The sequence below is a fragment of the Sylvia atricapilla genome, chromosome 5 (genome assembly GCF_009819655.1).
Source record: "Sylvia atricapilla isolate bSylAtr1 chromosome 5, bSylAtr1.pri, whole genome shotgun sequence".
NCBI classification, from domain to species: Eukaryota; Metazoa; Chordata; class Aves; order Passeriformes; family Sylviidae; genus Sylvia; species Sylvia atricapilla.
This window is the reverse complement of record NC_089144.1, coordinates 40,996,205-41,020,961: the sequence shown is the minus strand read 5'-3', so window position 1 is coordinate 41,020,961 and position 24,757 is coordinate 40,996,205. Positions and strand designations below refer to the sequence as shown.

Sequence of the window (24,757 nt, the reverse complement as noted above, 5' to 3'; positions counted from 1 at the left end):
AGATTCTGGTTAACTTCAGTTAGGACTTGATCATAAGGAGATTTTTGAGTGAAGAAAATTTCATTCCTCCTTGCCAACAGTGAGTTTTCTGGCTCTAAATATTCCATAAACTCCCAGCCAATTAGTGTATTTTCCTCTTTGCTCATTGTATATACTACTAAATAATACTCAGTGACTCTGATCTCTATCCCAGAACTTTTTCTAAAAAACCTCCAAAATCATTTAGTGTTTTATTTACCCTATGTGTTTAAGTAATATCTGACAGGTTTTTCCATATATAAATATGTATTTCATTATATACTAAAATGTTTATAACAAGTAATGAGAAAAATCATTCTTAGTACACAAGAAGCAGAGTTGTTCCTCCAATATCACTTTGAAAGAAACATTTACATGTTTTACATTGTTATTTTCTTTTAAAGATCTCAGCTGTTTTCCATTTTTAATGATTAAACCAAAATTATTTCAGTAAACACACCTGAGTAAATAGAGTCTTACAAAAATTCAGACACTTCTCTCTGTCTTTGAGCATGCTGTTTGACAAAGCTTAATTTTAAAGATGCCCTTTTCTTCTTAGATGGACAAAAATATTATGAAAGTGTTAACTAGGACATTATCCCACCTACAAGTAGTTTATTAATTATAAGTATACTGTATTCAACCAAAACCAAGCAAATTAATGTTTTTTGATTTTAATCAAAAAAAGCGTTTACACAACTTAGTCATTCCCCTCCATATCAATAAATTGCTCAATCACAGAGCAGTAATAATATCAAAAACCAAATCTTTTGCAACTACTGGATTAAAGCAGAAGACTTTGTCTCACTGTAAGGACAGTGAGACTAAAGTAAATTGCTTGTATATTAGTACACACAAATGGATTTTCTCACAGGAGCATGATGCAGGGAGCACCAAGCCTATTTCAATTATTTTTCATCATTAAAGAATGCAGAACCCAGCTTCTGAGAGATGAAGCAGACAGCTATTAGATTGCAGAGGGCTGCTACAGTTAGAACCAGAGCATAGGAAAGCACTCCTGTAAAAGCATCTTGTGAACCATCAAGTTCCACTCTAGAAGCCAGTCAGAAATTACGATTATTGACATGATCCTATAACCTACACTTTTTGAAATTATGTTTTTAATGCTAACATCAATTACTTTAACCAATATTATTTCCTATACATTGATATATTTATTAGTCTAGTGCACTAGTTATCCCTATGGGAATAATCGCTGTTATGAAATTGGGTAGTATGAGCCAAGCTAAAGTTGAGCTGTTGTGTGGGAGGCCTCACAAGTATAATGGCTCACAAACCCCTGTTCTTTGAGACAATAATGGCTTTTGAAGATTCACCTATTTGATTTTGGTTTTTTTTCTTTGTATTATATGTCTTGTGCGGACTGTTTGAAAAGATTTGATGAGGAAGTATGTAATTTTTATGCTGTTATTTAAACAGATTAAAAATAACTGGGAGGAACAGGACAATATCTCAAATCTATTTTATGTGGTAGTGTTGTGATATATTGAAAAATAAATCTTGAAATTCATAATTTGAAATACTTCCCCACAAAACTACTCTTAATTTCACAGTATGTATTTATTGCCAGTGACAGCCATACACTTACCAACCCTTCCTCCTCCAGAATTTTCATTCTTTATACCCCTCCTAAAACCCATAGTGGAAAGGTGGCAATAGAATAAGCCTTATATTGCCTAATCTGGTGAGATTTAGAAGGAGTGGTTTAGGCACAGAGGGAAGGGAGGGTTGCAGTGGGTTTAGGTTTTCTTCTTACTCCAGCATTGTACTCTGATGCTCCTCCCAGAAGATTATTCTGTCCCCAGCCATCATACTCCCATTCACTGCCTGCTACTTCATCGTTCTAAAGCCAGCCAATTCTAAAAAGATGACTGCAGATGAACAAGTAGAAGAACACTCATTCTGGGAATGAGTGAGCCACTTGTTATTTGGGTTTGAAAATGCTGGGAGAATGCCTTGGGTTTTGGCTGGGGTAGAGTTAACTTTCTCCACAGTGGCTGCTGTGGCTCTGTGTTTTGGATCGTGCTGAACAGAGTTGATAACAGAGACAGTTTTGTTATTACTGAGCAGTGCTTACATGTAGCCAAGGCCTTTTCAGCTTTTCATACTGCTACCTTGGCATGGACGTTGGGGTGTCTGGGAGCCTGGCAGGAGGCACAGCCTGGATAGGTAACCCCAATTGACCAAAGGGATACACCACACAATATGGCATCAGGCTCAGTATGGGACAAGAAGGGAGGGGCGCATTTACAGTGATCTGTCATCTGAAGTCACTGTTACTGCGATGGGGCCCTGCTCTCCTGGAGATGGCTGAACACCTGGCTGCCCTTGGGAAGAAGTGAATGGTTTCCTTGCTTGTGTGTGTGGCATTTGCTTTCCTATTAAACTGTCTTTATCTCAATCCACGAGTTTTCCAGCTTCCACCCTTCCCATTCTCTCCCCAGTCTCTCTGGTGTGGGAGTGAGCAAGCAGCTACGTGGGGCTTGGCTGCTGGCTGGGCTTAAACCACTACAGGGAAGAAACACTTATTGCAGTAAGAACTTTGCCTGAAAATATTTTGAAACTAAGAAAAATAAACGGTTTTAATGCATTTTAACTCTGATCAGCCTGATTTAACTCTGATTTTGAAAAAGCATGGAAATTTATCAATAAAACAACATTTGTAATTTTGGAAAAAAGACCTATAATATTTTATTGTTTGCAAAACAAAATCATTTACTTCTATCATACTGAACTATCCCATTATTAAATGCACAATATAGGTTTGTTAAATTTTATACTTCAGGGCCTTACCATAAAGTTCATAGTCAAAATTAAATGCCTTTAACATATTGAACTGGATTTTTTCAAAACTTTGTTGTACAAAATATTATGACAGTAAAGAGGTGAAATGAGAAACATAGTAATTTCAACTTATTCTCAGCAGCACAAGATGCTTTCATTGATATGTTCCTGTGGTATATAACACTGTTAAACTGTAGGTAAAATTCATTTTGTCAAACTTCTCTGACCATCTTGGTCATAAGAAGACTGTATGTTTAAACCATATGTTTAGCTGCTAAATGCAGTGTTGCACATCACTTAAGAGTCTGCAAAAATCATAATATAAATAAATTTAAATTTCAGAGGTAAATTTGCATTTGCTCAGAAATTTGGTAAAATGCAGGCTTAAGATTTTTAAAATGTTGATGAATCAATCACAGGAGAAAACAGAGTGCATCAATAATTTGAAAAATATTTCACTTTCTCTTTTAACAGGATAGGGACTCTTTGCCCAAAAGTTCTATAAATTTACTTCTCAGCATAGCATGATGATCCAATATCTCAAACATTAGTTAACATGCTTGGCAGGAAGGCTATGTAAATCACCTCCTTTTGCTTTTAGTGCATTTTCCACATGTTCAAGAAGCAGTGGAAAGATTAGTTGCTCAAGAGAAAAAAATCATTAAGTGATAAAATCAAAGCACAAGGACACAAATCCTGTCAAATGTAGGAGTACAATCCAGCAGAAAATAAAATCATTTCCCTTTCATAGAAACTCACTTAAATTATTTACATATATTGAAATGTCTCGTTTCTCGAATTTTCTTAGAAAATGAGAACACAACAAACAGCCCTGTCGGGTCTCTTTGCACTATTTGTGGAATAAGGAGCTACTCATCTTGGTTAAAAAATGTGAGTCTGGCCTTAAGCCAGCATGGGCCATATTCTGCCATCCTTTCTCGAGCTCAGTGGTACCTTAAGCTGGGCCTGATTATGAACCGATTACTCATGTTGTGCTGAGAGGCTTTTTTTTGCATGAATGGGGCCATTGTGAATAAACATTTAGAAGTGATTCACAATTCTGGCCTATGCGAGTAGCCTCACTCCCATCAATGCGACTACTCACGGGGTAAAGCTCTGCTAAATGAAACCGGCAGAATGTGACCCTGTTGTAGTACTTGACATCTAACACGAAGATACTTTTTCATTAGCTAAATGAAACGCTGCAACCAACAGGCTATCATTCATTCTTCGAGACGAGGCTGATGCAAGAGCACGACAAGCTTAATGCAGGCCTGCAACTTATCACACCTCAGGTTTAATGAGGGCTTGAATACCTATTTATTTAATGTATAAAGTTATGCTAGCAACAAGCAACAAATGGGAAAAAAATCCATTGCTAAATTTGAGGATGAAGAATTAATTAGAATTGCAACCCTTTCATTTAATTAAAATCAGCAGGAAGATGACACTGTCTTTTGTTTTTCCCCCTTTGATTTTGGAAGCTTCAAGCATCTAAAATTTTTGTTATATTTTGGAAATGGATATTTACTCTGTAATAAATCTGCAATCGTAATAAATTCCTAGGAATTGTTACATTTTACTCCTGACATAAAAAGCCTTGTGCAAATTATTTTGGGGGAATCTCAGAAGAAAACAATAGAAAATTCTGCTATGAAAATAAATAAGTAAATTAAAAGAGGCAACAACAAAAATGGATCAGAGATTGCCAGCTAAACTTTTCTTTCTTTGTCCACTAATGAAAGTCTAATAAAAAGTTTTGGAAATCACTTTTGCATGTTCTAAATGTTATACCTTAAAAATAATTATGCAGAAACTTAATAAAATATAACAAAACAAACAAACAAAGAAACAAACAAACAAATCCAACCACCTGAACAGAGTTTGCTAAAAATCCCTTGTATTTCCACCACTTGTATTCTTCTGCATGTGGCAAAAGTGCCTATCCAAAACTAATGCCTCTACCTGCACCAATAATTTTTTTTTTTTTTGCTTTGACTCATAAGTCTAGTTTTACTGCTGTCTAAACAGATCATAAAAAATGGAAAAGATAACTTCTAGCCAGCTTCTTTTCCAGCTCCTCAGGCCAAAGTTGAAGCTAATTTTTAGAAGGAGAATCGAGTCAGGAAACCACAAATTGGAGTATATGTATGTGTTAAAATTTGAGTTTATTACTAGTGGAAAATAGGACAACCTTCCTTTCAGCTGTGTAAAACTGCTGTAAAATGTCATTTTCGGTTGATTCTCGTGGTTTCAAAGTCAAGTTTGTTTATTCCCTTGAAAGGCTACATAATGAGTCCATCTCCTATTTTTGTTTCAAGTTTAGCTTTTCTGAGTGGGAGAAGAGACAATCTGGGGATTCCTACATGTTTGGTTTTGTGAGCACTGATTGTTCTGTAGTTGCTGCGATGAAATCTGTTTCCCGATCTTCCCTTCTTCCCCCATGCGCCCTCTGTTCCTAACTAATGGCCAGAGAGAAAAGCAAGAATGAGCAGGGGGTGCCCCGAGAGTTGTATCCTGTTCTAATCACAGCCATGCAAGTCCTTCTTTATTTCAATTAATTTACTTTGCCTTTATGAACCTGAGAGACTGGCTGTTGCTTTCAAAGAGGCTGACATTTCACTCATCTGAAGGAGCTTGGAATGTGACAGGGGAAAGGGAGGAGAAGTAAATCAAAGCAGATATCAATTCTCCAGATGTAAAGTATTTTTCTTCTCTTTTTTTTTTCCACCAGAAATGTCAGAAAGTCTGCTGACATTTTAATTCCTTTGTGATAGGCTGGGAGCTGAGAGCCAAATCCTGCTGCCATTGCAGTCAAAAAGATTTTTACTGTATACTTTAAAGGTACCAAACTAGCCTTACACTCTGGAAAGCTTATAAGCAAAGTTTCAACAAAATGTAATAAACTAAATGAACTGTAATATCATCCTAAGATCAGTTACAAACTGAAACAGACAAGTCTTGTTGGAGTTTTTTTGTTTCAATTTTACCATAGAGTAGCAAAACCCAGTAAAATGGACTCTACTGGAAGTAAGACCTCAGTGTTGTGTTGTTTGGGATTTTTCCCTAATCTGTATTCTGTTAAAAGTGTAGGAGTACTATTCCATGTTGTCTTTTAATCACCTAAACTTCATGACACCCTATCTGTAACCTGTAAGACTTAAGTACACCAGCTGACACATAATCTGTGCGCATCATTGAAAACTCTAGTAAACACCGTGATCCTACTTCTAGTGTTATATTTGACAAAAAAAAAAAAAAAAAAATCACAATATCTTTAATAGAAATACACTCAATTCCATAAGTAGTAGCTTCTCTTCTTATTACATTAGCTATTCACTGATATAAATTCAACAAGCTCAACATGCATTTAGCAAAACAGCAGAACTGGCTTAGAACAGCAGTGCAGTGCTGAGAGAACTCAGTCTACAAATTCTACCTACAACATGAATGGTCATATATTTCCTTCTTTGTGTGGTGTGCTTAGAGATTTATATCATGGGTTTAGTATAATAAATTTCTTATCCTTTAGCAAGTTGTTCCTTTATGAAGTATACATTTGTAAAGCACGAATTTTTGTACAGGACTGCTAAAAACCATGGAGTAGACACATTTGCTTAGTAGTTTTATTTTTCTTTTTTTTTTTTTTCAGGTTCTATAATCATATTTTATCAATGGGTACAACAAAACATATACAAAAAGCAAAACAAAGAGGGCTTGTTGAGCTTGATGAATGGTGAATCTATTTGGTTTATTCTTGGTTTATTGTTAAATATTATATTGCATTTCTTTAAGCAGAGATCATGTATATTGTGATTTCTAGCATTCCACACACAGCAGCTTATTGTTGCTCCCTTTAAATATGGGAAATAAAAATGGTTTTAGTTTGCTTAAAAAAAAAAAAAAAAACAGAGAGAGGGTACTGCTATATTACATGGCCCAAGAAATATTGGCAGCATGCTCTTTGGCTTTCATCCGTAGAACTGCAATGCTGGAGGACCTCCTTTCAAACTCTGGCTTGGTTTCAAAAGCATGTCCATTGGTTGCCCCAGAAAGCAATGAGTCAGTGAAAAAATTGTTGAGGGGCATATGGGTGAATTGATTCTGGTGGTTTGAGAAGCCTGTGTAGCCAGAGTCTGTCCGGGGTGAATGGGAGTAAGGTGTCATACAGGAGGACGTATCTCGTGGCAGCATGCAGGAGGTAACCACAGAACCACTGGCCGCATTCCCTGCCCACAGATTGTTCTGAATCTGGAACATATAAAATGGATACAATTAAACTTAGATAGTCCATATTTTGTTTTCTGCAATGCTTGGTTTGCTTTACTTCACACGTAATTACTTCTCTGCTGAAACAAGCAACAAGTATTTAACAAGTTCTCTACAATGCTAGAAAATAGTATGAAGAGATCACATGACTCAGAATAAGAGATTGTTCACTTAAGACCACGGGCCAATGAGTCATGTTCTTCACTCTGTCATCCATTTGCCCTGTGGATCCATATATGATGTCTAGTATTGAACCTCAGGATGCCATCAGCCCAGCCAGTCATTAAAATTAATGGAAACGCACAACTGACATCAGAGAAAAGATGTCAAAAGACTGTACAAGATCATAGAAGTTTTCAACATAAATGCTTCTCCTTATTAGAATTCCCACTGCAATGGTAGAAAAAGGGTGAACAAAACAAACCAATTTGGATTTCTCAAGCGACAAAGCCCAACAAGTATTTGAAAAATTTAATAATGAGAAGACTTGCATAATTACTTTAAAACAAATGAAACCCTAAAACACAGGAATTTCTGATAATACATTCAAGACCTTTTCTTAAATTTGTTTCAAAGATAGATGTGATATAAAATTTCTTTTGATGATTTTTTTTTATGTGGAACTATACTTGGAGGGCATTTCTGTTTCAACATTCAGCCTTAACAAGCTGCATTGTGCATCCCTGGAAAACATTACATGACAGACTAGGACACAAAATTTGTGGTTACCAGCAATGTCTGGAGTAACCATGTATTCAAGCTTTGATGTATAATCCTTCCTATACTTGGCAGTTACTTAAAGCTTCATTCTGACTCTCAGGCCTTCTACCATCCATGTAGACATGCTATTTATGGATAGGCATTTTTCACTTGTTTGTTACTAGATGAACAGACAGGAAGATTTTTAAGACCTAACATAAGTCATCTCTTGTTGTTATCTCAGACTGCATGGTCTTTCATTCCTGCTCTGTTTCCTTTGATTTGATCAAACCTCACACTCAGCAACTGCCCTTATGTTTTTCCAAGCTCTCTACTCTCTCTCTCTATCACTACTACATGTATATGATATCATTTCTGACATACTCAAACTTACCCAGTCATTCCTCCTTTGCACACACCATTATACAATATGCAGCTTTGTATGTCTCCTCCACATTTGCCTATATTTCTTTCCTGAATGTTGATTTTTTTTGATGTACAAATAACATCAGGCAAGACATTTTTAACCCCCATTCACAGTACAGATCTTGTCAGCCAGTAATGATATCCTTCCTTATTTGTTTTCCTTTGCTAAATTTGTCTTCACTCTAAAATCTGTTGTCTGTTCAGTGTATCCTTGCCCTGATGCACTGTGATTAAGCCCACGTGTCTTTGTTCTCTGAGATATGTTGGAGTAACTCAATTACTCTTCAGTTAGCACTGAAAAGTGAATTTCCACTTCAAACTTAATTTTGCATTCAGATTTCAAATCCATAGACAAAGGAATTTTGACTTGAAGATATAAAGGTTATCTCTCTAGCTGATTGATGTTTTTCTGTCAAAGTAGAGGTCAGGGGAAATAATGAATTATGACAGATGCACACATACACATACACAGAATGAAAACATGTTTCTAAGGATGAAGAGTTGTGTTTTCTCCCATTGTCCTTTCATTTTGCAACAGCACATACCAAACCACCAACAAGCTAGAGTGATAAATTATGGTTCACTGAACTCATCCAGCTGAGATCTAGTGCAGATAGGAAGGATGAAATAGTCTTATTTTAAAAGTTAATATTTTAAACTGTTGTATTATCAAGGTCATCAGGAGCTGACAAACTAATCTGGGCTCCTTGAGAATTCCAGCAGCAAAATAATAATCCAGTAAATGGGGAAAATCATGGTAGCAACACATCTCCTCAAACTCTAAGTCTGCTCAGCTTGTTTACATAGCTATGCATGTGTGCAGTTGTAGTTCCACATGGACTCATGGACGTGCCTTTCCATGCACACACAAACACCCACATAGCTGGGCATACCTCAGGCTTCTTCTCCTGCATATTTCAGGTGGTCTGCTGGGAATCAATGGAGGGAGTAAGGCATCTGAGGAAGGATATGGAAGATTTTTCCTCCTTCTTTTGGGCCTCCTGAAGTCTACGTGAGGAAATCTAGAGGTTTCAGAGCTTTTCAGTTGCCTCCTCCCATAATCACTTCTCAGTGATTATGGGAAGACTCAAGCATCAGCCCATAGGAGAGTCTCTACAGTTTGACACGGTTCCCAGCTGCCTTTTTACTCCTTATTTAACTTACCCTAGCCAGTCTTGACTTATAATCAGACATTTACCCAGGGAGAAACAAGTTAATCTACAGTGTCTAATACATGAGCTATTTCTGAAGGAGCTCATCATCTCCAAAGCTAATTTACATGCAACAAAGTGTTATTTTTCTTACTGAAATTTCTTTCTAAAAAATTCTGTGCCAAATACTGCAGTCACCCCGGCAGCATAGATATAATTATGGGAGAATTTTCAAAATAAAAAAAGTTTAAATACAAACATGAACTGATTTGCCTTTAATACAGTCATGATGGGAAATCTTCAAAAGGTTCAGAGGCTCAATTAGAAAGAGTCCAATAACCTATGTGGTCTGGAGCAATCACAAAATCACTCTTTCTTTCCATATTTTAAGTAGTTTGGTTTGGAGTAAACTAAGTCTAGCACCATCAATTTTACTGATATTTTTATCCTAGACAAATCCCTTTCAATTTAGGATCAGTGAGATTGCACAGGTGTAAATGACAACAGAATTTAGCTACAAATCCTAAAATATGCCAATGACTTTTTTAAGAAATACAAGAACAAGCTATTAATTTTTAGAACTTTTAAAGGAGTGCCCTAGGTTTTCTCCTTAGAGAAAGGAATCCAAATTATTAAACTTAACTTGAGGATTCTCACTAGGAAAGCTCTGTATCTTCTCTCAAAATTCTTTCCAAAACCATGTTTCAGTCATATCAATTTTCTATTCATTTTAGTTGGTTGAGTGACTTCACATTTGGTATTAAATTTTCGTTTCTTTACAAGGATTTACAACATAAACATCTCGTAGTGAAATTTAGGTGCAGAAGGTATTCCTGTATTAAAAATAAATACAGTAATGTTTCACAATAAGTCAAAATGATCAGACCTTCTTCTGGTACGTTAGAAGGAAAAGCAACATTATGTACATGAATTTAAAGAAAATATTTTTCTTCTTAAAATCTTGTGTGATCCATGAACTATACAAAAGGCAATTCAGAGACTGTGAATGAGGCCATACATACAACACATCTCTGGTTTCTGTTAACATCACAAACAACTTGAGCTTTGCTCTTGTGGTTACCATGAAATTACCAGAGCCCTTCAATATATTTACCTACTGTATGTTTTATACACACATACACATGCACACACACCCTTCCTGATAGAAAAAGAAATAGGATTTCATAGCTGTGACAAGAACATAACCGGAGAGTTATGGTTGTTAACATGGTTATGATATCATTTCCTAGGCACACGTCCTTCTGTTAGACACTGCAGAAGAAATCGAGCTGAGGTAATTGGTCATCCTTCTTGGTGTCATTGCATTTTTTCTGTTAAACCTTCAAGGGCTTTCGGCCTTTCTATGCAGCCTCTGGAGAAATCATACAAATATCAAATTTTTCTGTGAGTTTTACTGTCACTTCCCTGGCTTTGTTCTCTCATCATCAAACTCTTGACTCATTAAAGTCACCTGCCTATCCAGACTAGAGACTGTCTCCAGCAGACATCCCTGTGAGCACACACAGCTTCTATTTGAGTGCACCTGTTTTAGTGCTTCAGAGGGGAAACAAAATTCTAATATGTTAAGATCTCTAGATATCAAGAGATGTTTTTATTATAATACATAACAAATGTTGTATGTGCTGAATGTTATTATAATTACTCTAGTAAGTAATTAGAAACAATGTAATTACTCTGTGGAAAACAAGAGTGGCACTAAATGAAGAGTTAAGAATTTATGTCATTATAGAAAACATGCGAATGTCAGACTGATTTGCTAAATTTTTGTCATTCCTCTCCTTGTACTGCCAGAAAATATCAAGTTTGTGCGAGCAAAAGGAGCTATGTTTGGGAGACTAAATGCAATAGCTGTTAAACTGCTCAAAACTACTAGTTCATAACTTGTATCTGTTCATCATTCCTAGTCCATCAGCACAATTAATTTGGTATGCGAATTTCCACAATTTTTTTTTCCTTGGTGCTTCTTTAGAACATCCAAAACAAAGGTAGAAATGTGACTGTACTTCCCAAGCTTGTAGATTCTCAGAAAAAAGTAAACTGAAAAGAGCCTCAGGGATTATTTTTCTAAACCCTTGCTTGCAGCTACTCTTGAATTTAGATAAGGTTACTCAAGGCCCATCCAGCCATGTTTTGAGTCCCTCCAGCTGGAGGGATTCGTTAATTTCTATGGGTGACTTGTCCCAATACTTCGCCACTCTCATTGTATTTTTACATTCATATCTAGACACAATTTTCACATATAAATAAAATGCTAATTAGTGCATGCTAGTGAACAGTTTAATGATACAGTTTTAAAATATGTGATAGACCTCTTCAGTCCACATTTGGTTTACACATGGTGAACAAAATAAAAATCTGACCATTACATTTCACACTTAAACAAATTTGTTGAGCTTCAAAATAGCATACGATTTGAAAAGTCATCAAGCTTTCATTCTTGTATGGGATGTTTTGTAAACTGTAATTTCTCACTACTGCAATCTTGAAGCCAGTTACAATATGGATTAATTATATTTCAATTCTATGATACAGTTAAAGACAATATTTCATATTCTGAAAAATACTATTAAAATTTTTCTGTATCTTAGAAAATAAAAAGAATTTGCTGTATAATTAAGTCCCAGTAAAGTCACTCAAAGAAATATATGTTTCACAAAAAAACCCCCACAGAGCAATAAACTGAATGTTGAGACTATTTAAAAAGACCACATACAGTGGTGGTTTATTACTAAGAAAAAATTAAAAATGCAGTGCATAAGTTACTTTGTGTGGAACAGACACCACCCAGAAAGATTAGAAGTGTCACTCCACTCTTGTTGGAAGATCAGCCACAGCAAGGCAAGTGAGCACAGATGCAGCAAGACACAAACCATGCAGGTGGTGGCTCAGCCTGAGCTCCATGCTGTCACAGTTAGACAGCATGAGTGTGTGATAAAACTTCTTTGAAGCTAGCTCAGATATGTCTGCCACATCGACTCCTGCTTAATCAGTGTACCCATAGCCTTAATGAACTATTGTGATTAACTGTCATTTATATGTCTACTACAGTAAAAAGAAATTTTAAGTCATATAACATGTGGTGTCTAATACATTCCATATGAACATTTAATTTGAACATGTAACTTTGATCATTGCTAATGAGGATTAGCCATATGTACTAAGGCTAGAGCAAACTATAATGATGATCCAAGGACTTAGTACTTAACACATGTATGCTGGTACCACCCTCGACTGCCAACACATCATGTGATGCCATGCTGTTCAACATATTAATTTGATTTATCATTCCAGTGGATGGAATGCAAACTACAGCCTCTTTCTTCTGTTTCTGAGATTTCAACCTTTTTTTTTCTTTCTGCACCTTCTATATCACGGGTTCCCATACTTTTGAAAAACTTTTGTTGTCTTAGGATTTCCACCTGAACTAGATTGAGTTTTTTCAACTGAAACAAAAAATTAAATTCCATCATATGCAAGTCTTGACTGCATTTTCAAGAAAATTTTTTAAAAAATTTACATGTGATATTAAGTGGTGTGACAAAATTAATATTTTTAAAAGAACTTAGAAGAAAAATTATAACAAATGAACATGATTCAAAGAACAAGTAAGAGGGAGGAAAGACACAAATAAATGAAAGACCCTAGGTGGGATAAAAAACTTTGACCTTTTTTATCTGCTTTTCAGTGATACAATTTAATGTTTATTTACATACTGATGCACTTATTTATAAAAATAACAGCTTTACCAATTTGATTCACACAGGGAAAATTGGGAGTCTGTGTGATTATGGTATAGGTTCTTGTGTGTGTATATAAGGAGGGGGAAAAACAAAATTTTGTCTCAGGTTTTCTTGCTAGTTCTCATAGGTAATCATTGAATCTGATGAGGTCAAGTACCCTTTGTAACAGGAGCCTTCCCACTTAGATAGGTTGGCAGGAGGAGTCAAATAAAGACCAATAAGGTAAGAGAAGTACAAAGCCAAACAGGCTTTTAATTGTTCCTCTTCCAACTTATCATCTATATATCTGTGTAAGATAACTACAGATGACTGCTACTGAACCATATATCTGAATTTAAAAAAAATAATGTTTAGAGACCATCTTACCTACTTTACACCTTATGTTTTAGGAATAAAAAATTTAATTTATCAGATTTTTGACAGCTGTAAAGGGAATCTATGTCTGGCATAAAAAGTCCCTTTGGTTAAATTTCCTAAACACAAATGCCTAATACTTATCTGGCCATGGCTTCTTAAAATGAAGGATGCATCCTTCTTTTAAATCCTGTTCATCAACACATCAACACTTCTCAGATATCCTGAGACATATTTAATAATGCTCTACACTTTATTTAAGTGACCTAATCAATAATTTCTTGTTTGCTAACATTCACTCTGGTGAAACGAAGTAAACTTCCTCATGAAGAGAATCTGCATTCATTTCCTCCTGATGTTAATATGTGTCATCTTCACTTTCACATCATTGGTAGGATATTGCTAGTTAAGCTAAAACTGTCTGGGATATGTGTTTCTCTGAGTGCATTCAAGATGACTTAGACCACAATGTGTTGCACCTGCAATAGAACCTTGAAGTTCAAACACTGAAACTAATGAAGTTGAAAACTTTAACTAAAATTAATGAAAATCACCGTGCATACCATTTTCCTAGAAAAATCTGATTTTCAGCACAATGTTGTTAAAGCCTTGAAAAAAACCCAGCTGAATAACAGATGATTGCCCTAGAATATTGTACAAACTGCCCTCCTCTGTAACCCAGGTTTTGACAGTATAATTAATGGAAGATACATGCATGCAGAATTTGGCCAGTTTAGGAGACATTCAATTTCTTGACAGATAGATGAGCAATTAAAAAACAAGCAAACCAAAGCAAACAAACCAACCAACCAAAAAAAAAAAAATCTAAAGTCAATATACTGTAAAAATAATTAATGTTAGACTGAAAGAGCAAAGCTAAGAGTTATGGTCTACCAAAGGATCAAAATTGTTATTATTGTGAAGATAAATATGTGGAATTTAAAAGTAAAAATAGACTGGATTATAGAGATAGGTGTTGGACCATACTACCTTCAGAGGTCACTTCCAGTCTCAACCTTTCTCTGATTTCAGACCTTCTGTCTGAAATTAGTTGAAAGATTCATTTTCTCACAGGAAAAACCTCTCAGGTTTATGAAGTCATAAAATGCATAGCTATATTATGTTGTTAATTTGTATTTGATGAAGATAATTGGTGAAGAAGTTTCCACGACACCCTCTGTTGACTGCAACAGACTGATGCTTCTGTTGGAATGCAGCCAAGATGTGTTTTCTCAACATATCCATGGCTGGACTCAAAACAGAAAATCTGCAGGCTGCAAATCCTCATAATGCACACCAGAAATTCACATTTGTTCCTGCTCTTTCTGCCATAAAGCTGTAAAATTCTCAGCTTGATTTCATCTTTTTTCAACATTCAACCTACATTTTTTTCAGCAATAGGGAGTCTGTTTTTCTCTGTGTTAATTCTTAAATAAGATCTAACGACCTGTGTTCCACAATCCACAAGAAAAATTATTTATTTAAAAGTATGGGAAAGCTTGTCTAGTATTTGCCTATTTCACTGTCACAAGAGCAGTGCCTGTGGTAGTGTGGTATGGGAATAAAAGTAAAGGAAAAAAGGATATTTGTTTTCTTTTCTTACATTAACTACACTGAAATAAAGGAATTTTGGGTAAATCAATTTATAACATTAAAATGAAAGAATTTTAAGTACCTTTTCTGCCTGAGCTGTGGGATAGATTGATGAATTTGTAACAAGTCAGGTGCTGTATATTTATTTTCCGTAAGTGGAACACATAATAATGAATATCTAGTTCAAAAGATTTGAATGCAGCGATATTAGTAGTCACTGTGTTTTTAAAAAAGATTTTCATTTTCTCAGGCATTCTCACTGGAAATATTATATCCACAATAGAGATGTGGGTTTACTGAAGGAGAGAATTTAAGAATGTGACAACTATCAAGAATTACCTCCAGGTTATCAAAAATATGATTTTTTATTAAATTTTCTGTTATAATTACTTGGATACCTACTTATATAGAAAAAAGTAGCCAATTTTTCCTTTGAGGAAAGAAAACTTTTTCTTTTTCTTTTCTTTCTTCATCATGTAGCCAAGCTATTTGTGCAAGCACTCAGCTGAAACAGGCAATGTAAAGTGCACTCACACCTTCATTTAGCCTCTTGTTCCTGTTCTTGAGGTACAGAAGAGCACAAGGCAGCACTCTCATGCAGGTGAGCAGACTCAATTACACATTTGTGCCTCTCTGTTTCCCTGAAGCCTGTCAGTCTGTGGTTGTAGGTGACCAAGTCCCATTAATGTTTGTGAATGAGTACACATTTGGTATTTCCACATATTTTAGATATGCTTGATCTAAGATTATGGGACCAGGATTTGCATTTCAATCTCCTGTTTTTAAGAAACTATTAATTAGTGATGGAAATATTTGTCAGGCTGGAGCTTAGTTTTGTCATCTGTCTAGCCCATCTTTTTTGACAAAAATATAAACAGAAATGCAGTGAATCGATCTTTTAAACAATCTGAAAGTATAGAATTGATATTTTATTGGATTAGAATTTTATAAATAATATTATCACATAGGTTAAAAAAGTGAGATATTTGAAAAACATTAATTTTAGGACAATCATTTTAAGTGCTTACCAATGACTTATATTATTCCATTATCTTATACTAATGAATCTTTCGTCATTTAAGAAAATGTGTAGATGGAATCCTACTAAAAATACAAGATAAACCGGCAGACACAAATTTAATCTAGAAATCCCAAAGCTTCAGCACTGATCTCTGTATCACTTGTTGTGGTGCTATAGGTAAGTCAGAAAGACCTTCAAAGGAGAGTTGAATGTCTTGAATGAGATCTGTGAGTGAATGCCTTTGTGAATCTACCTGGGGCTACATAAGATCATGTCCACCCACCTCAACAAAGGCTCATGCAGCAGTTGCTAATGCAATTTGGGTTATTGCCCTGCTACATTTTAAAATAAAACCAGACAGACTTACAAGTACCAGCACAGCTGAAGTGGTTGTGCCCATGTTCTGAGCTGCTGGAACACAAGCCAGCTCTGGCCCAGGCACAAAACCTAGTAATATGCAACCTCTTTGGAGGTAAAGCACATTGAACTGAGTGGATGACACATGAGCTGAAGACCCCTGGTTCATAGTTAATCACATTCATAGAATAATAGAATCACCGAGGATGGGAAAGACCTTCAAGATCATCAGGTCCAACATTTGACCAAACACTGCCATGTCAACTAAAGCATAGCACTAACTGCCATTTCCAGTCAATTCCTGAACACTTCCAGGGATGGTGACTCCACCACTCAAGTGTTTAACCATCACTTCAATGAAAAAATTCTTCCTGATGTCTGACCTGAACCTCCCCTGGCTCAGCTTGAGGTTATGTCCTCTTGACCTGTCACTCATTCCCTGGGAGAAGAGACCAGGGCCCATCTTGCTACAGTGTCATTTTGTGCAGTTGTAGAGAGTGATAAGGTCTCTCCTGCACCTCCTTTTCTCCAGGCAAAAATGCCCAGCTCCCTCAGCTGCTCCTCATAGTACTTGTGCTCCAGACCCTTCACCACCTCTGTTGTCCTCTGAATATGCTCCAGTCCCTCAATGTCCTTCTCCTAGTGAGAGGCCCAGAACTGGACACAGGATTTGAGGCATGGCCTCACCAGTGCCAAGCACAGGGGGGCAAACCCTGCCCTGCTCCTGCAGCACAGGCCAGGATGCCATTGGGCTTCTTGGCCACCTGGCACACGCTGGCTCATGTTCAACTGCTGACAACCAGCACCCTTCTCTGCTGGGTCAGTTTCCACTGACCTTTCCACTCTTTCCTGACCTTGAGAAACTTTTCATTCAGCCAATTTAGAGCATTATCAAAGCCAGCTCACATAGAATATGAACGTATTCTTAAGGTTAGCAGAGACCCTGCTACCTAATGAAGCTGAAGAGCACCAGAACACCAGTAGTGGAACGAAACCATGCAAGATTTATTGCTCTGCATAGTGCTTGTTTAAAAATTAATTATGTGGTAAAGGCAATGTGAAGCCAGAGACATGAAAAAAATGGCTCCAGAATAAAAATATTCAATGTGATAAAACAAAGTGAGGCAAAGCAGTAAACCAAAGGACTGGAGAACAGAGACAGAAGATTATGACCTTATTACGCAGTACACCTTACTATTTACCAACAAGGAAATAAAAAAGAAAAAAACAACTAAATTAAACCTACTACAGCTGAGAGATCTGACCTGTCCCTCTGCCACTCTCCTCCAGCAATATCCATTCATATATTATGGCTCCATGGTAGTAGGACACTTGTTCTATTCCATGGTCTGTTGAGGTCCATAAAAATGGTGGATATTTAACGCATCAAAAGGAAGCTGTCTGGAGATCAGATAGTTTATACCTCATCTTAGCAAAGTATACAGAACCAGAGCTGTTAAGACGGCTGCCAAATGTAGAACCAAAGTGCTGCTTGGTCTTTACCATACCTGAGGGTAGCTGTCAGTCCTTGGAAGAACAGATATATCATAGGTGGCAGCAAAGTGGCTCTTAGCTTGCTGGATCTGACCATAGCGTTCTCTTTTTCTCCATTTTGCTCTTCGATTCTGGAACCAAACCTATAGTATACAAGCAAAGAGTCATCAGGGTAAACAAAATTATGTACTGTGCAAAGGGTTTTAGGAAAATAAGAGATTTTGGACAGTGGCTTTGAAAATTTCTCTTTATCTACAAAAGAGAAGTTCTCCACCTGAATTTTTTTTTTTTGCTGTTTTAATCTTGTAAATTGACTTAACTTACTGCTGGCTATTTTAAATGTACATATTGTTTCATTTATTTTATCTCAAAGAAAAAACATCCAAAAAAACCCCACAAACAAACAAAAAAAAAATGGCATGAGAAAGGTCAGTTAGTAGCAACTAAAGAAATATTCTCTTAAATTCCCATGCCCACAGATTTGGCTATGACTACCCATAATCTGTCTTCTAGAGGTGTCCATAATCTTTATCAAGTGCAGTAATAAAAAGGAAGGGAAAATTGGCAGAAGAACAGTAGTCTGCACAGCAGGAAAGGTTCCTGTGAGGAAGGCTAAAAGGCCAGGAAGATAATAAAAAGTCACCATGTCATGGACAGTTTTTGAACTGTTGTGAATTTCTTTTTCACACCGGTGTTAGGTGATATCTGTCTCTTATAATGGAAGACAAAAGAACTGCACTTTAGACAATAGAATAATTTAGATTTTATGCTTAAATTTCTTTATACTTAAATTTCTTTATACTCCTTTGTCTGTTCTGTAATATTTTGAGTATCAAGTATTATATCACAAACTCATTTTATGCCCATTTCTTTCAGTTACTTGTAACTATCATTGTCCTATAGTCAAAATAATTTACTTTTCTCTTTCAGACAGTTTAATTTGGACTGGTTAGGAATTATCCTGATGAATAAAGGGGATTACTAAGAAAAGTAACATTGTACAAGAGTAATATCCAACCAGTCATTATTGCTATGGTGTAAGCAAGCTCACTGAGACTTTTTTAAGAAGGCATACTTTTAACTGAATAATTTATTTTTTTTAAGGAAACAATGCCCTTGGTGAGTCATCCTGCTAAATTGATCATTAATTCATTTTGATATACACATACATGAATGGTGGTTTTTTAATAGAAACTTCCTGTATTTTGAGAGATATTTTCTGATTCCATATTGTGGGATTTTTAAAATAGCAGTCTTTGGTTTATAATTCCATTCTTGCATTGATCTTTGGAGAACTCAGCTGTCTTTTGATACTGCTTAAACAACATGAGCATAATTTTACTTATTTTGATTCCCAAGGACTTGTGGGAGGTGTAGTATGTGCAATCTTTTAAAAGATTCAGCAATCACAGCAAGTCTCATGCATATAAGTCCTGAGTATATATTGTTAGGAACCTTGGTGGTAAATTTGTGTTATTTATGATGCCTGAGGTTCAGCAAAAAGAAAAGGGAAGGCAAAAAAAAAATCTCTTGTCTTCACGGGAGGCATCAAGGACACGATAAGGAAATTTAGTCATGAAGTTCTTTCCATGGAAAAAGACCTTGACAATCTTCTTAAAATGGGTACCAATTACTGGACTGACATGCAGCAGGAAAGAGAACAACTTCGATAAATTAGGTTCAGGTTGGTTCTCTCTGCATGTGCGCAGGACAAATATTAAATTGGATGTTGATGAAATGGTGGTGAAGGGAAATGTGGGTAAGCTATCCAGCTGATCACTCTGCTATATTAAATCAAACAATTTGCTTGAATTCATAGAAGTAAATGAGAAAAAGGACATAGTTTTTTTTTTCCTTTGACAGTCCCTCAAAATGTTTCTGTTTACACTACTTTACTAGAAACTTACTCTTGGCAGAGATAAAGTAACCATTTGCCTCCACAAAGCAATGTAGAAATCTGCTGCTTGTTATCCTTGAATTGCCAGATGCTTGCCTTTAATGACGTAAGGCCTTGCAAATTGCTTAATCTTGTGATGGAATACTCTTGCTACTCTGGATAGAAATTATCAACATGTCCTTTCATATTTAGCATATGAGAAATGCAAAGATCAGTTATCCTTTAAGAAAGGTAAGAACATGCTTAAATAAAATAGAAATAGATACTCTGTGAAAGTCTGATATCGACATATTTTTCATTTACTGTCTTCTTTTTAATACTTTTACCATGCAAACTCTCTAAATCTTAGGAAAAAAAGTGAGAAAAAGTCAGATGACACATTTTAGTTCAATTTTTCCCTCCCTGTTCTCACTATTAATTTGTTCTTGAAGTAGTTCTCTGTATTTCAGAATTACGCATTTGTTAGAACAATGTTTTAACATTATGCTACCTTCCTTTTTTAAAGTCAAGACTAAATCCCAATGAACGGAAGTTTTATTTGGAAAGCTGTACTGAATTCAGAAGAGGGATTGCATAGAACCTAAAGAGTTAAAAGCCACTGAAACAAATTCCATCAGCATTGATGATATCACATCGACGTAACTGAACACACAGTTTTGGACTCTGTTTTCTGATGACAACAGCAAATGTGATGCCTGCTTGAATAGACATGAAAAGAACGCTTCTTTATAAAATTAATTAGCTGACTTTCTTTCTGAAAGTGTTTCTGATTTAATTTCAGTTTGTATGCATGTGCACTGACGTCTATTTCCCTATATGCATGTGTGAGTATGTGTTTAATTACAAGTTGTGAAGTTGTTATCATATTCAAGTCACTAAATTAAAAAAATTAATCCCAGTCTGTAAGAATCAACCGGACTGTTATTCTCTAAATTGAAATAATGGTTATTACAAGAACGGGGAAGATACCTAAAATTAAGATAAAGTTGCAAAATGTGGCTCACACCCTTTTCTAACAGAAGACCTCTAAACAAGGGAAAGGCTACATTTCCTGGATATTTAGCTTCTTTTTTCACCATTGCACATCAAATGCCATAAATATTATTGAGATTTCTATGTGAACATATGCTGAATGAATCACATTTGTATGCAGTTACAATACTCAAAAAATATGCTGTGTGGTCACCAGTATGCTTCGTTCCGAAAACCAGAGTAACATTATTCATCAGTTATGGATATGTATAAAAACCCGAAAATGTACCTAATAATTTTGGGATTTCTAAGACCGTTCCATACAGAAACAAGGAATTTTTAGACTGTAATTTTCATGTCATAACACACAAAAAATCCTCTGTGTCTGAGTCCTGCACTGTCATCAGTCTGAATTACAAGTCTTTAGTGGGATCTTTACATGCAACAATTTATGTTTTCATTGCCTGGAATTCTACAAGAGATCAAGACAGCTTTACTATTGATGTTGTTTTCTCATCTTCTAAGCAAGTGTTCAGAACTGCAATACAAGCTATTTTAAAAAATAACAAGTTATTTTAGCACTACATGAGCATAACAGCTCATGTCCATAAAGAAATGAGGCAAAGCGAGCTGTTTACTTTAGCTTTACGGGCTTTTGTACAATCCCCAAGAGTGTAATTTACTCATTCCTGCAATGCACAATTTGTCATAGAAATGAAATCTGGTTCCTACCTGGACTCTGGCCTCAGTGAGCTCTGTTCTCAGAGCTAGCTGTTCTCTTACATAGACATCGGGGTAGTGAGTTTTCTGGAATACTTTCTCCAGTTCCTCCAGCTGCAAACTGGTGAAAGTTGTTCTGTGTCTCCTCTTCTTACTGCTGGAGACATTGCTGTCACACTTATCACCAAGTTCATCTAGGTCCCCCTTCTCCTGCAGCCCTTTCACTGGAGACATCCTGAGATTGTTGCAATTATCCATGGGCCTGCTCAGCTCTGTGTGAAGAGGCTGTCCTTCCACTTTAGTAATCCCGTAGTTCACTGCATACAAGGTGGGTTAACAGCTGGTTAATAAATGATCAAGGGGGAAGGAGAGGTGTTTAAATTCAGGAGTTCATATAAAGCAGTTCCACGAGGAACAAGATTCCACCATGGCAGTGTTATTTCTATACAAGATCATGGAATGAAAATTTGTAATATCAGCTACAGATAGAATAAAAGTGTCCAATCGCATTGAATTTAACTGAGAATTATATCTGAAAATGTAATTTGAAAACTTGCAGAGTAAGGGGACTGTGCAAGAGACTTGGATATTTTCACTCTGCCGCTACTGCCGTTAAAGTAGTTAACAATCCATGAAATCAGCATCAGCTAGAGTTGTACAGATAAGGAATCTTAGCCCAAAACAGATTTTCATACAAGTGGCACAAAGCTATTGACAAATGTGCTTTTAAACTTGGAAGCAAATGTAAAAACCTCTATTTCTATGAAAATACAAACTAACAGTGAAGTAAACTTAATAGCTGTAAACAGACAAATCAAGAAGGAAATGAAACCAAAATTAAATTCACTTTTAAAATGCAATAAATTCCATATACCTTTTTTTGGATTTGTGAAGTGGAATTGTTTCCAATGAGGTTTGTTATGGTTACAAAATACAGGGCATTTCTGCAAAATATTAACTTATTAAAAGAGATTGTATCATATACTTTGTAAAGGGATTGTATGAACTATTTGTCTTTAGGTAAAAGTTGAGTGGTAAAGATAAGAAATATTCTGCAGTAGCTTCTTAATAAGAAATTAAACCATGTCCCACTTTTCAATATTTTTTACTTATCATACATCACTGGAAAAGTAATGAGAAAAGTTTAAGAATTCAAAAAACCCTTTTTTCTTTTCTAAGAAAAAGATGGGAAAAAGATTCATACGCTATAGAAATTAAAACTTACAAAGGTTATATGTAGCATAATAAGTTTGCTTTGAGATTTTCTCACATTCTCAGTAATTTCTTTTCTTTCAATTCGAGCTGATTTTAATGAAACAATTTTTCAATGCTTACCGTCAACACATAGATAGGAAATGCCCCAAAGCCCTCGAGGCACACAATAAATTAGCTAATTAAGAAAAACTCTAATGTATAAATCAATTTTCTATAGATTTGTATTTTTTAAATTACACTTGAAGAAATCTATCAAAAATTCTTACACTTTTTTGTACAAATAAAAGAACTTTCTCAAAAAATAGTTATACTTCAATGACTATATAAAGTCAAAAAATATATGATATGGTTAGCCTTCTTACTGCAGCTGATCTTCACTGTGGTTTCCGATTTTTCTAGGAATTTGGTTTTAATTTTTTTGCTCTATTGGCGATTTTCATCATGTTGGAATAATGAGAAAGATTTTAAATGTTTTAAAAAGAAAATATTCCACATTCCCCTAGCCTATAAGCTAGAAAATTTTAATACTTGATAAAATGTTTAACTACTCTTTGGATGACGGACGTGGTTTTCGGAAGAATCACCTTTACGCATCATTTGAAAACACGGCGGGGAACGCCGCTACCGTCGCAGGACGATCTTTGAAGGAAGCGAACACGACCAAGCGACCTTCCGTTCCCTCCCTGCATCGGCACCGCAGAGCCGGCCGTGTCCGGGCTCCCTCCGACCCCGACATCCGGCGATGCCTTTTCCCGGGAGTTTGCTGGGTGCACACGCCGCGGCTCGCAGCGGGGCCGGGGTGGCCGGAGAGCGGCCGGAGGGGGACCAGGGGCCGCTCCGGGCTGCCGGGGGTGGCCAGGCTGTGCCGGGAGGTAGCGGGGGCCGGCCGTGTCCTGCAGCACCCTCCGGGCCGTGGCTCCCCCGGGCGGGCTGCCCCGGGGACGGGCGGGCTGTGCCGGCGTGCCCGGAGCTCCGCACTCGGCCAGCCGGGAGACCCGGGCCGGGGCCGGGGGAGAAGGCAGGAGCTGAAGGGCTACGCTGAAAGGAAAAGAGCTCTTCAAAGTAGGCGTTTGCCTTCTCCAGGCTTTTTTTTTTTTTTTTTTAATTGTAGTGGTAGTAGTATTATAACAGTAGTATTGTTACTGTTGTTGTTATTTTACTACGACCTGACAGCCCCTCGCATGCCCAGATCCGAAGGCTGCACAGCTGCCTTTGGTCTCTCCGGGTGGGAGAATCCCTGCCCTCCCCCGTACATCTCCAGGCGGGAGAACAACCCCGGGATGAGGACTCACCGCTGTTGTCCTGGCAGGGTGATGTCCTCTCCAGCCTCACATGATGCTCGGGTCTCTGCAGAGGGTTGAAGGCCTGTTGTACACATTTGCTGCCTGACGTTTTGCTATAAAAGGACTCATTGTCCAAAGTTTCCATAACGTGCTCCAAACTGCCTCCTGCTCCCATATAAAAGTCACTGTTCTTGCTCGGCTGGCTCTTCAGGGCAAACTTCTCGCTCAGAAAATCCATAATCATGTAAGGCTGTGTGAGACCCTCTTCCCTAGTCAGAGGCTGGACTGTGAGCAAGGGAGGGAGAGTGAGTGGATGGGAGGGAAGGACAGAGAGGAAGAGGCGTTCAGTGCTTAGGGAGCTGTTTTGCCTCTGAGCCTTTGATTTGTCTTGTCTTGAAAGGCGAACCCGAAGTTGCTCTTATATCTTGAAGCTCAGCAGGACTTCTTGTGCAACCTCCCATTTCTAATGAATATGAAAATAAGCAAGCAGTCTAACTCCACCCCAGGTCCCCCAAGACCTAATCCCAACACAGGAGGGAGTTCCAGGCCCGTTTTCGACAGACAAATCTGTTTCAGACAGACACAAGCATTCGGGGAGGGTGAGGGGAGAATGAGAGGGAGGGGAGGGAGGACAAATAAAGAGGACATTTCCCCTCTGCAACCTATGCTCATTTCTCCAGGGATCTTGGAAAAAGTAATCCCTCCCTTCCCTCCTTCTCCTC

General features: G+C 36.9%; 1 protein-coding gene across 1 annotated transcript; it reads right to left on the bottom strand.

Annotated features, from left to right (window-relative positions):
• Positions 1-6,464: 6,464 nt before the first annotated feature.
• ALX1 (ALX homeobox 1) lies at positions 6,465-24,300 on the bottom strand. The gene is made up of 4 exons (XM_066318488.1): positions 24,045-24,300; positions 21,550-21,854; positions 17,963-18,091; positions 6,465-7,074 (listed from the first exon to the last, which is right to left on the bottom strand). Exons 1-4 carry the CDS (start codon positions 24,277-24,279, stop codon positions 6,754-6,756), a joined length of 990 nt encoding a protein of 329 aa, XP_066174585.1. The 5' UTR covers positions 24,280-24,300; the 3' UTR covers positions 6,465-6,753.
• Between the last annotated feature and the right edge of the window lie 457 nt (positions 24,301-24,757).